The sequence below is a fragment of the Barbus barbus genome (genome assembly GCF_936440315.1).
Source record: "Barbus barbus genome assembly, chromosome: 22".
Taxonomy (NCBI): Eukaryota; Metazoa; Chordata; class Actinopteri; order Cypriniformes; family Cyprinidae; genus Barbus; species Barbus barbus.
Window position 1 is genome coordinate 18,793,859 of NC_136750.1, and position 17,610 is coordinate 18,811,468.

A 17,610-nucleotide genomic window follows, 5' to 3' on the forward strand; every position below is an offset into this window, starting at 1 on the left:
AGGGGAAGAAACCTAAAGTCGTGTCCAAAAAAATCTCTATGGGAACAAGCAAAGAGCGTCAAATGGTTCCCAAAACATCACAATAGCTATGTTTCCATCACTCTGCTTTCATGCGCATTTTGAAGTATCGCATCAGAAACGAGTGATGGAAACGATGAATTTTGAATAAAAATGCCTTAATATCCAAAAACGTTTTTACGCTAGCTTGAGGTGGTTTTTGACTTGTGCGAAAAGGGGTTAATGCGAATAAAGGGAGACAGAAATTGATTTTGCGAATAAATTCCTCCAAGTGCATCAAAAAATTCATATGACTTTGCTCTATGGGACAGCAAAATCTGACTAACCAGCAGGCCGATCTCATTCCACAGCATCTGAAATGTTGTTATGGTCATTCGGAAATGCCCGAGCAAAGTCTGTCAAAGTATTTCTATACAATTGCCTCCCAGATAGGGTTGGGTATCGTTTGGGGTTTTTCGATACCGGTGCCAAATCGATACTTTTAAAACGGTACCGGTGCCTTAACTGATACTTCGAAAAAAATTATTTTAAAAATATTTTTAAAAAAGTACCAATTAATAATTGGATTGGCCATTAGTACTAAATACATGATGTCTTTTTAATTCATACTGGACGCCAGGGAGCGCCCTCGCACAAAAAAATCCACATATCCAGTCACAGAAGTAGCGGAACTCATGATGCTCCAGGAAAATCCCCAAACACATTTGTGTTGACATGTGAAAACAGCACACTCGCGTTACTACAAAGATTTGTTGGACTTGTATTATTAGCATTCAGACTTGAGTTCACGTGCATTTTCTCAGTCGGGAAATTATTTTTCACGTGCAGTGCCTGTGATGACGCTTCTTACGTTCGTTTCGGAGAATCAAAGGACAAATTTAAATCGATCGCTCAGGCATGGCACCGAAATGAGGCACCGAAATCTGTGTTCTGATTCGGTTCCAGTACATACCGGTTACATAGATACACCCAGAACTGTTACATGACTGCGTTCACAAACAGCAGCATCCACCTCCGAAAGCAATGACGCATTCATTGTGTTTCATCTGCTCACTCTGAGGTGCAAGTAATTTATTATATATGAAAATGATTCAGTAGCTTCTCCTACTTTTCTTAGTTATTTATAGTGCCAGTTTATCAGGAAGTGACGATTTTGTTGACACATTGGATGGAAACGGTGCTTGTTCGTAAATGTTTTATGAGATATTCCGATTTTGCGCAAGTGCACTAATGTGATATCTGAAGTCAGTTCTGCACCTTTCCAATCCCACTTGACAGTCTGCCCCTGTAAAATGACCTCCACTTTGAGAAAAAATAAAAATAAAACGGTGTAAATCAGGGGTAGGCAACGTTGGTCCTGGAGTGCCGATGTCCTGCAGAGTTTAGCTCCAACCCTGAAAAAACCCTCACCTGCCTGTAGCCCTAGTAATTCTGAAGACTTTAATTAGCTTGTTCAGGTGTGTTTGATTAGGGTTGGAGCAAAACTCTACAGGACATCGGCACTTCAGGACCAACGTTGCCTACCCCTGGTGTAAATGATTCAAACATTCAATATATATACACACACACACACACATATATATAATTTCTGCAAGTAAATGTCGCTTTATTGTGCTGCTTGGTTCTTGGTTGAACTGAAGATCGATCAAAGACAATAAATCTATATTGTCTAGCCCTATGATTTCTATTTTAGATTAAATAGAAAATTCATTTTTGGACGAATATTTTCAGTTGCCAAAATGTTGGTGCATAGTAGTTATCTAATTCGCACCATTTTAAGGACTGAATGTTTTAAATAAGAATAAATTAAATTTCCTGCCAATAAATATTATTTTTAAAATACACATACATATATATACACACACATACACACATTATTTATGTTTTAAAATATTATCATCTGAACATTTTTGGCCTGGTTGATATATCGGTCTATCACTATCATCAATTAATTATTTGTAATGATATGCTGCTGTGGAAATCTTTCTTCAATACCAGGATGTGACAACAAGCACCTTGAGAGTTAATAATAGTCATGTGGCTTTTTGAAATCCCTTATCTCTTAACATTTGCCCCACATGGTGTATCCTTCCTTCCATTCTCTGAGCGAAGGCCTGAAACCCGAAACTGGCTCTGTTTCCCTGTTTCTCTTCCTCCCTCTCCAACTGCAAATCTTCGGATTAGCTCAAAAGTTAAGAGATATCATTAATAATATAAGCTATTTCCTTCAACAGTTCTCTACAACATTTGGCCAGGCCTGAGCTCTGGAATTGTGAGGATCATCTGAATGAGTTTTTACAGCTTCTGCTTTAACAGGCCTTAAGTAAACCAGAGGTATAGTCCCGGAGGATCAGCGGTAAACTTAAGGACCTCCCTGTATGTTTGTTCTAGATGACCCCGAGGTGCCAGGCTGAACTGTATCCCAAAGTAAACACACTTTGAGTGTCCACTCTCTCTCACTCCAATAGAAGCATCACATGGGAACCCAGTGGGGCGTCTGTCCCAAAATGACAATGGTCCCACCACAAAACCTAGAAACATCTGGACAGAAACAGTGCTGGACAATGACGAAAACCACAAATCCACCATCATTCCCCTCCCAACTAACTCAGGCCTGTGAAAACATATACAGCTCCTGATGTGAGGAACTATATCATGTATCTTTTCAGATTACCTTCACTTCACTACAGCTGTCCACAGAACTGGGAAGAAAATATCAAATTAGGCCTGGGGAAGTCGTGGCCTAATGGTTAGAGAGTCGGACTCGTAATCGAAAGGTTGCGGGTTCGAGTCCCCGGCCGGCAGGAATTGTAGGTGGGGGGAGTGAATGTACAGCACTCTCTCCACCCTCAATACCACGACTGAGGTGCCCTTGAGCAAGGCACCGAACCCCCAATTGCTCCCCGGGCGCCGCAGCATGGCTGCCCACTGCTCCGGGTGTGTGTTCACGGTGTGTGTGTGTGTGTGTGTGTGTGTGTGTGCACTTGGATGGGTTAAACGCAGAGCACCAATTTCGAGTATGGGTCACCATACTTGACAATACGTCACGACTTTTAAAAAAAAAAAAAAAAAAGAATCTAATAGGAAACAACTTTTGTGACACGTTATCACTTCTTGTGTAGCTATGGCTGCCAGCGTCCTTGGCGAGTCTAAACAAAATTTAGCCAAGCCATTGTTGGAGATTTTCAACTTAGAGAAAAGGAAACCTTTCTACATCATTCTTCAATATAAACAGAAAAAATTAATTCAATAAACATCCAAAATATTCTATTCACAACACATCTGACTGTACACATACCCATACCTCAACACCCTTTACAACATGAACACCAACATTCAAGCTGTAACTCATCAATATTAGGTGACAAAATACCTCAAATACCTAGATAGTATCTCACAAAACTGTTATTCATAAATCTCAAGAGTACCTCCATATCCACTGTACATGTTGCAATGTCGTCTTCTGATGAATGCTGAAAAAAACAAGACGTATTCCTCTGCTTTTCCTTAAGACTCTTCAAAGTTAAGAAAGAACAATCACAGTTCCAAGCTGTGGTGGTCTTCATCCTCTACTCATACTCTCACAGCACTGGCAGAAAGAGAAAGAGAGAAGCTGCCAGGAAATGGGAAGGCCGTCGCCCTCCACACAGCCCACTCCTCCCCCTCGTTCTGTTTCCCGTTCACTTCCCTGTCTGATCACACTCTTCCTGCCTCTCCCTTTTCCAGCAAAGGGCCTGCACTTTGTTTCTTAATAATAAACACCCAGGCCATACTCACTCCAGAAGTTTCCAGCTTCCAAACTGTTAATAATGAATCTAATCCTGTTATATTTACATAATGTGGTCACTCTGTACATGAATAGCATGAAACACTGACTTGAACAGTGGTGGAACGTCTTTCAAAAGATGTCAAGCTTGATGTAGTCTCAGGTTATGCTTAATTGAAACCCTTAATTTCAAGGGGTTATCTCTTATCAGTCACAGATTCTGGGTAATTCCCACTTTCCTGAATCACACTCCATATGGTAAATCTGATCACTATCTAAATGAAACATAGCAGTAGACTTGCCTTTGGCTACAGAGCATCAAAGACAACTTTGTGTGGAAACTTCACGTCATTCAAATCAGTTCGGTCACTAGAACAGGTTCAATTCCCACAGTAGTACACATCAATTCATACTTTTTTTAACCTACTAAAATTACTATGCTTCCGTTCAAAGTAGTGTGGGGACTTGGTCCTATCCAGCAGACTAAAATGATTGGTCAAGCATACATAACAAGAGAGAAGTCTGTTGAAGATTGAGTTAAAGCATTTACAAGGTCAAAAAAATATTGAAAAAATTAATCATTCACAACATGCATTTAGAAAAAAATTCATGTCAATGTGATTTCCATTTCATGTCATCTTTGTAAGAACCATTTCTATTCAAATAACTTTTTACATCCAGTCTTGTCATCATGTGGACTTGCTTAATCCATGTAGGTCCATGCTGTCAAATATTTAATAATATAATGCCATATTAGGTGATACAGTAACGGGTCTTCTTTAAAACATGGCACAATGTTTTAGACTTAGCCTGTATGATATAAGCTGTGAAATTTAATTTCAATTTCCGTTTCCCCTGAACAAGAATTTCATCTTGATAAGCGATGACAGCAGCACAGATCATCAAAGACAACAGATTATGGTCAGCGTATAAGGCAACTTCATATAACATATTAATACGTAGCTGAAATGGCAGATCAAAACAAACATGTTTGTGATGTTCAAATGAGAATATGAGTAAGGGGAAATGCTTGAGACAGGCAGCTTGCATGACTGGTTTTTGTGAAGTAAACCTAGACATCATACCTTCCTCATATACACTCCTAATAAGCCGTTTACCTCAAATTCCTCTGATTGTTGCCATGGAAGTCTGTGTTCATATTTCTTTAATTGTCGTACATATAAAGATGAAGGAGAAGTCGATGCTAATTGGCTGTGGTTCTATAGAAGTTGCTGTTGCGATTAGCAGCCTGTCACATGCTGCCAGAGATTTCTGTCAACAGCACACCGCAGACGCCTGTCTAGAGGTCATATCACTCACTCAGCAGTAACCGAAAAGCTGCTATGAAGTCGTCACAACACTTGTCTGTTTGAATATTTGTCTAACAATTAGATGACGCAAGGTCAGACATAAAGAGACACACACATCAATGTTCAGTACAAACATACAAAATTCACACACAAAATACTGCACTGCATTAGGGATGATAATTCATGATACAGCCTAATTTTATTTAAATAACACTTTATATATTTAAAGATATTCACGATGATTGTAAAGCGCTGCTCACCATTGTGAGAGCATTAAGATTATAGTAGTAAAATTCTAACTCAGCTATTCATTTGTTAAATATTAATAAATGTTTTAGTAAAAACAAACACTGCTTTTTTATTGTTATATTGATGAATATAAATGAAAATGATTAACATCTTTTTTTCCTTGGTTTATTTTACATTACATATTTTGAATCTATTTAGCAACTGTTTATTGTTCTGATAAAAAAAAAACTTTTATGCCACTTCAGAATAAATACATATACTACCGTTCAAAAGCTTGATTGATAAGATTTTTTGTTTTTGAAACAAGTCTCTTATGCTCACCAAGGCTGCATGCATTTGATCAAAAATAGTATAAACAGTAAAAGTGTAAAATATTACCATTTAAAAAAAAATTTTTTTTTAACATTTTAAAATGTAATTTATTCCTGTGAACCCTGATATTTTTTTTCCAGGATTCCTTGATGAATACAATTTTTAAAATATGTTTCTTTAACATTATAAATGCATTTTCTAGGGGAAGTTGTGGCCTAATGGTTAGAGAGTCGGACTTGTAACCCGAAGGTTGCAGGTTCGAGTCTCAGGTCCAGCAGGAATTGTCGGTGGGGGGAGTGAATAACCAGCACTCTCCCCACCTTCAATACCACCCTTGAGCAAGGCACCGAACCCCCAACTGCTCCCCGGGCATTGGCTGTTCACGGTGTGCATGTTCACTTGGATGGGTTAAATGCAGAGCACAAATTCCGAGTATGGGTCGCCACACTTCACTTCACATTTTTCTGTCACTTTTGATCAATTTAATGCATCCGTGCTGAATAAAGGTATTAATGCTTTCAAAAAGAAAATCTCACTGACTTCAAACTTTCAATCAATAGCGTATACCATATACGATATTATATTAAACATACTATTGCCCAGCCCTAGTAAGCACCTATTTGCACAGAAGCATCTGAATATCTAAATATACACTAGTAATGCTCTCATTTTCAAAGCTAATATTAGTATAACACTTTCTCAGGCAGTTGGTCAGCAGACTGAACTTTATCACGAAATTTGTGTATTACTCATATCACGTTGTGGATATGGAAAGCTTGGTTTTATCTGTGTACCACAGCATGGCATCACTATAGTGATACTGTTATGGTGACACCAGGGCAACAGACAGTAGGAAAACCACATGAGGGAACAGAACGATGCCATACAATGATAACTACCTACCATAAGGTAATGCCAGATGTAGAGGCTACAAAGTCATGTCCAAAAGGTGCTTATGATGATCTTACGATGAGTCACAATAAGAGACCTCTGGACCGACACACATGAACACCAGGTGGAAAATCCCTCTATCTCCACACACAGACAAACACACACTGGTTGTACTGAGTGTCAGGAATACTCAATGAGAATAAAAAACAGCAATGACTGGTCTGTTTTCTCTGATCTAGACAACAACCAAACAGGATTATGAATGTCAAAATTCAGATATTAATTTGACATCACGTCCCTCTTGGTCTAACCACCATCTCCTAAAAATCTCTATTTCTACAGCAACTGATTAACGGTCAGCCAATAAGACCTTCATTTCCTCCAGTGCCTGCCTTCAGACGGATAACAACAAGCGAAAGAGGATGTGAGGGGGGCAGAGGATAAATATAATGCTTTATTTAGTGGCCATTTGAGGAGTTGTTGTGAATTACAGTGGAGGTGTGCTGTTGTTCCACTGACTCTGCATTTTGAGCAAGAGTGTTATCGCTTCTGCTGATGGCTTTACATCCGCATGCTAAAAAAAAAAAAAAAAACATATTGCCACTGCCTGACAACTTGTACTTTCGAAACAATAAAACGCTTTAAGAGAGTTTGCACTAAAGCAAAATACATTCCCCTTCAAGGAGAAAATCTCCTTTTAATTTATGAAGCTTTAAAAAGTTCACTCAGAAATTGCTAGTCAATTTTACAAATAATAGCTAATCATTAAGTAACACAATGAATTAAACGTGAAATAATGTTGTAAATAATGTTCAGTTTCTTGCACAGACAGATTGTTTTGCTTCATAAGACCTCAATATATCAGCAGGAGCCACAGGTATAAGAATTTTGTATTGCCTGTTCGCTTTTTGACTCTCAAGCGCAAGTAATCACTGACTTGCATTTTACGAATCACCAAGGACCAGTTTCAGCCAAAAATCTGTTCTACTGAAGAAAGAAAGTCACAAAATACTATTGCATGAACTACATGAACACATAAACACATAAACAGTCTCTAGAACTGCTCTGAGTCACTTCATGAGGATTTTACCATTTATTTTGAGAAAAACTATCATCAAACAGAGATACTTAAAGGTCTTCATAGCAACCCGTCAAAATAAAAGTTTGGTTTAACTTGAAGAAACTGTGACAGAAATATTTTACTTAATGTAATGATAGTACTACTACTAACAATACAATTATTATTAAAACATTATTCTTAAGGAATATTTATCAGGAAAATTATACCAGAATTTATTTACCAGAAAAATGTACACAACCGTATTTCTGAAAAAAAAAAATGTTCTTTATAAAGTCAATTATCTAGAGATGCTTTTGATTATTACAATTAAATGAAACCATTAAAATGGAATCCAGAAAATTAAATGGAAAACATAAAATAAAACTAAACTTGAGAAAAACAAAAAAGTATTTCATATGGCCTTAAAATGTAATTTGTTAAACTTTTAATAAATTGCTGTTAAATTGTGTAAGTTTTATGATTTCAATTAATTAGACATGCTTTTTGATTATTAAATTTAATTAAAAAAAAATTTAAAACAGAAAAAATGGAATAAAACTAATTTTATAGAGCCCTAGTAAATTAACAGCAAATTTTCTTTTTTGGGTGTTTATGTCTAATGTGAAGTGTAAAACATACTTTACAGGGCTCTACAGTGCGACTGAAAACTACTGCTTGCGACTATGAAAAAATATTTAGGAGCAACAGTGCGACTGACCTGATCAGCATATTTGTATTTGTGCTGAGGGAGCTTTAAAGGTTTCTAACGTACTTGCGTGTTTTTGCAGCGTTGAGTAATGTATCACAGACGTATTCTCTCATTATAACAAAAAAAGTGTAGACAGTGTAAATAAGAGATTTATTGTGCAGTGTATAGAGCTTTGTTGATTATAATGGAGTTTTGTGAGATTGCGATGAACTAAGAGCAGCTTTTAATGATTATTAAGGGAGTTTGCAAATGTGATATTGATTTAATACAACAGTTCATTAAACAAGAAGTTAATATTAAGTGACTTATATTGTCTGACTACAACACTATTAACTTATTTTTCTCTATTTCATCAACGAAAATAGTTTCAAACAAAGTCTCAGCCAAGTCGCTGCACATCTCCATTCAAACACAGTGGTGTTTCGTTTATGAATGAACTGTGTTTTTAAACGAATCTAGTGAGTCAATGATTCAATTACCCATTCATAAAGACAGTCACGTACTTCATTCCTGAATTAATCATCCGTTCGAACAAATCAATTAAATAAATGATTCAGTGATAATATCAGTGACATACCGCCACCTACCGGCAGTTTTAATTTATTTTTTAAAGTATCTTTTCTGTTATTTAAATCATTTAATATTTCTACATTCAAAATTGTATATTTAAAACATTAACCTCAACATGAATTTATGAATTTAATTGCACTTATGCAAACCTCTGAGCAACATCTGAAAATACACCTACAAGCCACTTGTGTTCTTCTGTGCCACCTCCGTAGTACAAATTTATTTCTTAAATACTGATTTCATCTTATTCTACTTGTTTTTATTCTGTTGTTTTAATTAGAAATGATAAAAATATATTTTTTTGAATTTGACAAAAGATGACATACTTTTAATAAAGTTAGAAAAATGCCATTACAAAGGTAAAAACTAAATTCCCTGTAAATCACTTTAAGGAGTCAAACATCACCTCGTAATGGGAAGGTTAATTTTTTTATATGAATTTTTGATTATTGATTTGAAGGTGCTCCTAAATTTTTGACCATGCTCCTAAATAGATGGCGCAGGTTTCAAGATGGCGCCGCTGAGTTCGGACGCCGTCCAAACTTTAATTACTTTTACTTTCTCTTTTTACACATTTCACGTCGGCACTGATCACCTATAACAAAGAAACACTTTTGGACATTGGAAACCGCTACACCAACCTGTTCCAGGACACTTTAGCCACGAATCCAGGGTGGCCTCTGAGATTCTTCGGCACGCAGAGATGAACAATAACCCCCCGAGGCGAAGGATCAAGAAGCGCCGCGGGAAACGCGCTGGAATTCGAGATAGACTCTGGAAAAGGGCTCACAGTCCTCCTCTTCCGAGCATTCTGCTCGCAAATGTCCAATCCTTGGAGAATAAGATGGACGATCTTAGAGCCAGGATTAGTTTCCAACGGGACATTAGGGACTGTAACATCCTTTGTTTGTCAGAAACGTGGCTTTCGTCCTCGGTCCCAGACATCGCTGTTATGCCAAGTGATAACTTCTCTGTTTTTTGGACGGACAGAACAGCAGAGGCCGGTAAATCCAGGGGTGGAGGAGTGCGTTTCATGATTAACAAGAAATGGTGTGATCCCAGGAATATCTCCATTCTGTCGCGTTCCTGCTCGCCTCATCTGGAAAATCTTTCCATTATTTGCCGCCCATTTTATCTGCCCCGGGAATTTTCATCGATCATTGTTACTGCTACATTCCACCACAGGCAGACACCGGCTTGGCTTTGTCTAAGCTTCACGATGTGCTCAGCGGCTACATTAACAAACATCCTGACGCTGCCTTTATCATCGCGGGAGACTTTAACAAAGCCAACCTCAGGTAGGTCATGCCGAACTTTCGCCAACATGTATCCTGTCCAACTAGAGGACCAAATACACTGGATCATTGCTACACTCAGTTCAAGAATGCCTACAAAGCCCGCTCACTACCGGCTTTTGGCAAATCGGACCATGCCGCCATTTTCCGGAATACAAACAAAGGCTCGTTCAGGATCCTCTGGTTATCCCGATGCAGAGAGTAGTGACGCGCTGGTCCTCCCACTCAGAGACTATGCTGCAGGCGGCTCTTGATGACGTCGACTGGGACATGTTCCGGGCGAGTTCATCTGACATCAGCGAGTTCACGGATGTAGCATTAAGCTTTGTAAACACAATAACCGAGCAAGCTACAGAAACAATAACTGTAAGGACATTCTCCAATCAGAAACCGTGGGTGGACAGAACAATCTGTGCTGCGGTTAACACACGTACTGCCGCTTACAATGAGGCTCTTCTGACCGAGAATATGAGCGAGTATAAAGCATCGTGCTATGCTCTCCGACGCGCAGTAAGAGCCGCCAAACACCGATATAGAGACAGAATTGAGTCTCATTTCCAGCTCAATGACTCTCAACGGATGTGGCAGGGACCGAGGACCATCTGTGCCTTCGGAAACAAATCCTCCGCGGAGGTGAGAGCAGATCCGTTGCTGGCTGACGAGTTAAACATCTTCTACAGCCGCTTCGAATGCAACGGCGTGTCAGGAAGCAGCAGGCAGAGCAGCGATAATCCTGTAATCACCGTGTCGGAGGATGAGGTTCGGAGAGCGCTAAAGAAAGTGAACGTCAGGAAAGCAGCCGGACCTGATGGGATAACCGGCCTTGTTCTGAGGTCCTGCGCCGATCAGCTCGCTGGTTTGTTCACTTCTATCTTTAATGAGTCCCTTGCTACCTCCGTGGTTCTCACCTCATTCAAAAAATCCATCATTATCCCTGTGCCAAAGAACAATAAACCCTCCTGCCTGAATGACTATCGCCCACACATCTATAGTCATGAAGGTTTTTGAGAGACTTGTAAAGAGCCACATTTGCTCCTCCATCCCTGATACTTTGGACCCTGATACTATCGCCCAAATAGATCTACTGACGATGCCATCTCTCACGTTCTCCACTCTTCCCTCACACACTTGGACAGCAACAATGGGAATTATGTAAGGCTGCTATTCATTGACTATAGCTCAGCTTTCAACACTATAGTCCCCATCAAGCTGGCTTCTAAACTCACAGACCTCGACCTAAACTCCTCATTCTGTGACTGGATTCAAGACTTCCTCACCAGCAGACCTCAAGTGGTGAAAGTTGGCCAGTTCACCTCAAACTCCACCACTCTGAACGTAGGAGCCCCACAGGGCTGTGTCCTGAGTCCCCTGCTCTACTCTCTCTACACACATGACTGCGTGTCCTCTCACAGCTCCACATCCATTATCAAATTCGCTGATGATACTGTGGTTCTGGGCCTCATCTCCAACATCGATGAGACCGCATACTTGGACGAGGTAGAGAGACTCACATCATGGTGCCAGGACAACCGTCTGTCTCTGAATGTGAGCAAAACTAAAGAACTGATCGTGGACTTTAGGAAGAGACAGCAGCAGCCCTACACTCCTCTTATGATCAGTGGGACCCCTGTGGAGAGGGTGAGTAGCTTCAAGTACCTCGGTGTAAACATCTCCGAGAACCTGACTTGGACTACACGCATCCAAACACAGGTTAAGAAAGCCAGGCAAAGACTGTACCATCTGCGACAGCTGAGGAAATTCAGGGTCTAACCAGCAATCCTGAATACTTTCTATTCAGGGACCATAGAAAGTGTATTGACTCAGTGCATCTCAGTGTGGTATGGAAACAGCCCCAATCAGGACGGCAAAGCTCTACAGAGAGTTGTGCGCTTAGCTGAGCGCATCTCAGGGTCTGCTCTCCCCTCTCTGCAGGACATATACCTCAAACCCTGCAAAAATAGAGCTGTCAAAATCATTAAGGACTCTAATCACCCTGGTAACCGCCTATTCACTTTGCTTCCATCTGGTAATCGCTTCCGTAGCCTGATGGCAAAAACTGAGAGACTTAGGGGGAGCTTCTTCCCCCAGGCCATCAGGCTCCTAAACTCTAACTCTGTGTCATAACATCACTTGACTCCATGTAAATATCACTATATCAATAAGCTATTCATAATTTTTCTCTACCTCATATTGCTGCTATTTACATACCCTGTACAACTTTTTTGCACATTCCTCTTTATTACTATTTAAGTCAACAACATACTGACCTGCACATTTATATTTTTTATCTTTTATTTTATTCTTAAATTTTTTTCTACTTTTCTTTTCCTTAATATTTGTATTCTATATAATTGCACTGTCCTTGGAGCGGACCTGACCTACATTTCACTGCTGGTTATACTCTGTATAATTGTGTATGTGACAAATAAAAATCTTGAATCTTGAAGATATTTTAAATTAGGAGCACAAGCACTCCTAAAAAGAAAAGCGTAGAGCCCTGCTTTAAAAAAAAAAACTTTGAAAAATCCACTTTTACAATGTAGTCACACTTCCTTGTGTTCCTCCGAAGCGAAGTTATCTTCTAATCGCATGTATCTCATGCATTTGTATTTTCATTTAGCCTAATACGTTTTGACCTAGTCATTGTTTAAACTGGTTATTTTAAAAGAAGCCTGCATACCGTCTCCACACGACTAAACCTGAACACAGGAAATGATGAACTTTCATGACCTTACAGCAAATCTTTCTAGGCAGATTTAAGAAAAGTTCCCACGTTATGGATAACTATTTTCCCACACAGCCACATCATGCTGGTACTGACACAAATCAAATGAATTCCTTAGACACAAGATACACGAATGCTTCAGCAAGTTATGGCACGCTAACACACATCTTAAATAGACCATCTTCACTTTCATATGATCTCCTTACGGTTTATGAAAGTACTGGGCTGTGTCTGATAAGAGAAAGTTTATGAAACATCCCGCAGCTCGTCCTTGCTGTTGGGGTACAGGCAAGATCCTGGACCCTAATGAATCCAAGACTTTCTGTTTAATCCCCTGCTGGACGTTAAGAAGCTTATGGGTCAATCTACAATGTAGAAGTATAATCAGTCAATATATTACACAGTGTTGTAGAAAAGACAATATAGTAGAAAATGCCCTCACAGTCCGTAACAAAAAACAGAAATAATCCTGGTTACTGGAGTTTAAAAAAAATACAATGCACCTCAACCATCTCTAAAGATAGACACCTCACCCTAAAGATACAAACAGCATGTTTTTTTTAAATATTATATTATAAATAATTAAAAAACGAATATACTACATTTTAACCTAAAATAAAATAATTTATTTAATATATAATCTAATTACATTTTATGTTTCAGGCTAGATTATTTATCTTTTATAAATTAATATTTATAATTAGATTTATTTTTTTTTAAATACACACCTATAAATACATCCACATTTATACATGCTTGTATAAATACATAAATATATCATTTTATTTAATATTTATAATTTACCTTAACTTTGTTAAAGTGTAGCATTTTTTTAAATTAACATATATGATGAGATTTTTGTTTAAGTGCTGGGCAACAATTAATCGCAATTAATCATATCCAAAATAAAAGTTGTGTACATAATATATGTGGGTGTACTGTGCTTATTTATTATATACACATAATAAATATACACAGAACACCCACATATATACACAAAAACTATTTTTGGATGCGATTAATCGTTGCCCAGCACAATTTTTGTTTTTTTATATAAAATATATATACATTAACCACAAAGTATGTATATACAAAGTACAAATTTTCCATGTCATTATGTCACTCAATTCACATCAAACAAACCTAATAATTATACAAGAATTATTATGAATGTTTGACATCATTCTACATGAAGTATAGCATAGTCACACTGGACATGTCTTGTCAACAACCCAGACTCATTTTAGCGTATTAGTTCCCCAAACCTCAGCGGATGTCTACTTGTGAACGTAATTCCAAAAACAAATTTCATGCATGTTGGCAGTCCAATAATGCACCTGCAGCATTCCATCCGAAATCGTTTGGATGCGGATATTTAAAATACAACAGTATGTGGCTCTGCAGATCATGTGCTGTCATGATCGCAGCAAAGAAAACACTTTAATAACTATTTAAAGACCACCGATATTTATGTAGACTAACTTAACATTTCTGTCCTGTCCTATCCTATCACTCCCATAATGAGCTGTAATATGGGCCTAATGGGATATGAGAGGTCTTCAAGTCTCTGATCTTCTCCGATCAGATTTGATGGTTTAAAATAGATTATGACCTAAATGTGCGAGTGTGGGCGTAGACCAAAAAAAACCATCTTAAAGGGAAAAAAAGGTGGAGGGGGTCCTTCCCAGTCTCGTTTCATAAACAAATCAAGGAATCATCCTAAAGCCGAGGGCTCTGGAGAAGGAAAGAGGATCAGACATGAAAACCTCCACTTCCTGTTTGTTTAAACCCTTCAGAGACACAGCAGTGTTCTGCATTTGTGGTCTGGTCGGGTCTAAAGTCCTATCACTGAAAGGAGGAGGATTATTCTTCTGTGTGAGCTCTTCTATATCGTTTCACTTTAAAGCCTTGTTCATGTGTTGCACAGATGTACTTTGTGTTTTCTTCAACGCTATCTCACGACCAATTCGTACGTATTTTACAAGGTGGCTAATTCGTACGATCTCACTTATACGATTTAGTACGATTTGTCTAAACCCCAGTGACGGGTAGGTTTAGGGGCGGGGTTAGGTGTAGGTCATTCGTACAAATTCATACGAATTGGCAACTCGTAAAATACGTCCGATTTAGCAAAAATCGTATGAATTTGTACAAGTGAGGTCGTACAAATTCGTACGAATTAGCCACCACGTAAAATATGTAAGAATTGCTGAGAGATCGGGCTGGTTTTATTGTGCACGCATCCAGAGCACGACTAACACCCACATCCAGACAAACGCTACAATCTTATTAAAAACAAAATCTCAAGCCCATCTGAACCAGAACATGAAATCACAGTGGTCCTCTATAAATAACTGACACTCAAACATCGTTTTGAAAGCAATTCCTATCAGAACATCTCCAATACAACACTTTCATGCACTGCAGTATGGCTGTCACTGGATTCAGTATCTTACAGACTAGCCCCAGGAATGTGAAGTTTCACACACGTATTTCCCATCATCAGGAGTCCAGCAGGACTCGGAGATCTTTAGCCGGTGTGACCTCTCTTGAGGTTCTGGCGGCACCACTGGGAGAACATCAAGCAGGATTATTATGCATGAAGACACTCCAGCTCGCTGTGAATTTAACAGCAACTCTGTACGCCTTCTTTTACCATATTAGGGTCTGTGTAGCAACAAAACTGCTCCATGGTTTTTGTCACCAAAAAGCAATGAAACTAAATATCTATTGGTTCCCAAACAGTTAAACCTTGTAGATGTAAAATATTTATTTGAAGTATGCCCCAATATATTAAGTTATTTTTTTAACAAATGACTAACACATTCACATGTTAACGGCTCTCTGATATTGGTTAATGATCACATGACATGCAAGCAAGCAGATAAAATATTTAATCCTTTTGGTAAGTGTGTTATTTTGACTTTAAAGTAGATGCAAACATATTTTTAGTAATAGTGTCTCAGTCCATATCACATTCACATTGGTATTTTAAAAAAAACAAAGCAATAAAAATAATCACTGTTATTATAATAGTACTAATTATCATCATTAATAGTAGTAGCAGTAGCAATATTACAACAACTCTAATAACAAAACTGAAGACAAAATATATTACTGCTGTAAATTACAATTTAGCTGTAAAACACATTTTTTTTGCCAATTATTTCACACTAAAAGTTACAATACTAATATTTATGTCTTAAATTCTTCACTTTCAAATATTTAAACCCTCAAGCTTTAAACATTTCAAATCCTTACGCTTTTTTTTTTATTTAGGCAGAATAGTACTGAAGTGCTATAAAATGTTGGAAATTATGCAAATATATACCGTTGCGTTCACAAACACATGGCATTTGCTGCATTTATTGTAAACCCCCAAAAGAGAAACCCTGATCTATAGCTCTGAAAATCTGACGCGTCGAGCCTGAGGCTAACGGAGGCTGTAATAAATCACTCATCGGTCTCAGATTGTACCATCTCCGTTCCTTTTGTTTATAAGAAGAACACTTGTCCCAGGACACAAGGCGCTGATTCAGAATATTCTTAAAAGGTCTTTTTTGTACACACAATGAATGTCAATGGGGTCCAAAACAAGACTGGCCCTCGTTGACTTTAACCATATAGACAAAAACAGTTCTTCAAAAATATCTTCTGTGCTCTACAAAAGGAAGTCACACAGGTTTAGAACAACATTAGGATGAGTAAATGATGACCATTATACATATGATGACAAATATATTGACATGAGAATTGCATGGAATTTCAGTTTCAGTAAATTCACAGGTATCATGAGCCCGTTTGTCAGCACTTGTGTGAGCTTGAGGAAGTTGACAGTGTCTGTGGCCTTTGGTACAAATACATCATTGGTGGCAAGCTAATCACAGACACTTAAGGAGTAACAAGTCACTCTGGCTATAGAGTAAAGACAGTCACGGGCTTAGAGAGAGACGTGTGTGTGGAGGGCATTAGGTTTATACAGTGTGTTTGCGGCAGACCACACAGCTGTCTCAGAGACTGGATGGTGTAAGCTGATTAACTTAGAGAGCAGACTGGCAAGGTGTAAGTGATCTGTCACAATACACAGCTCTTTGAGGATGGCATCATCCTGAACTAGTCACAGTCAAGAAGATCAAGCCATACACACCTGTGACAAACTGGAAAACAGAACGAATCTCACAGGGGTGGTATATGCTGATAAAGACAGTGGATATTTTTAAAGCACCATGGTCCAATGGTCATGCACGGCCCTCGTCAACACCCACAGAATAAATTATATACCCACATTATAAACAGAATAATGTTCTTAGTAGCACTGAAACTCCTACGATGACCTCACTGTCATGGAGACTAATGGTCAACTGATATGGGTTTTTCAATGGCTGATGCTGATATGTAGCAGTGTGGCACTGACCACTAAAATGCCAACAAAAACCGACCTCCAAAAAATTAATAATTATTATTATTATTAAAAAATAAAGAATATACAAAATATATATTTTTTTAAATAATTGGATTTTATATTTTTAATCCTAAATATTTAAGCATTAAATCTAAAATAATATATTTTAAATAATTGTTTTTAAATAATTTTTTTAATATAAATTTTTTTTTCATATAATTGACAAATTCAATATATTCAAGTGTTTTAAAATTTTGACTGATAATACCAAACCATCCCAAATGTTTCAGAATTCAAAATAAA

General features: G+C 38.0%; 1 protein-coding gene across 7 annotated transcripts in view; it reads right to left on the bottom strand.

Moving 5' to 3' along the window:
- Nucleotides 1-17,610, bottom strand: part of LOC306888547 (rho family-interacting cell polarization regulator 1-like) — a 78,843-nt gene that overhangs the window by 35,561 nt on the left and 25,672 nt on the right. The window contains exon 1 of one of the 7 annotated variants that reach the window (XM_079446912.1): nt 3,447-3,712. The exons of 4 other annotated variants lie outside the window; for them this stretch is intronic. In XM_079446912.1, coding sequence (XP_079303038.1) covers nt 3,447-3,465 — 19 coding nt within the window. In that variant the 5' untranslated portion in view covers nt 3,466-3,712. Of the gene's footprint in view, nt 1-3,446; nt 3,713-17,610 lie in introns of those variants that run through there. 2 more of the 7 variants (XM_079446917.1, XM_079446915.1) reach the window with 2 other exon arrangements.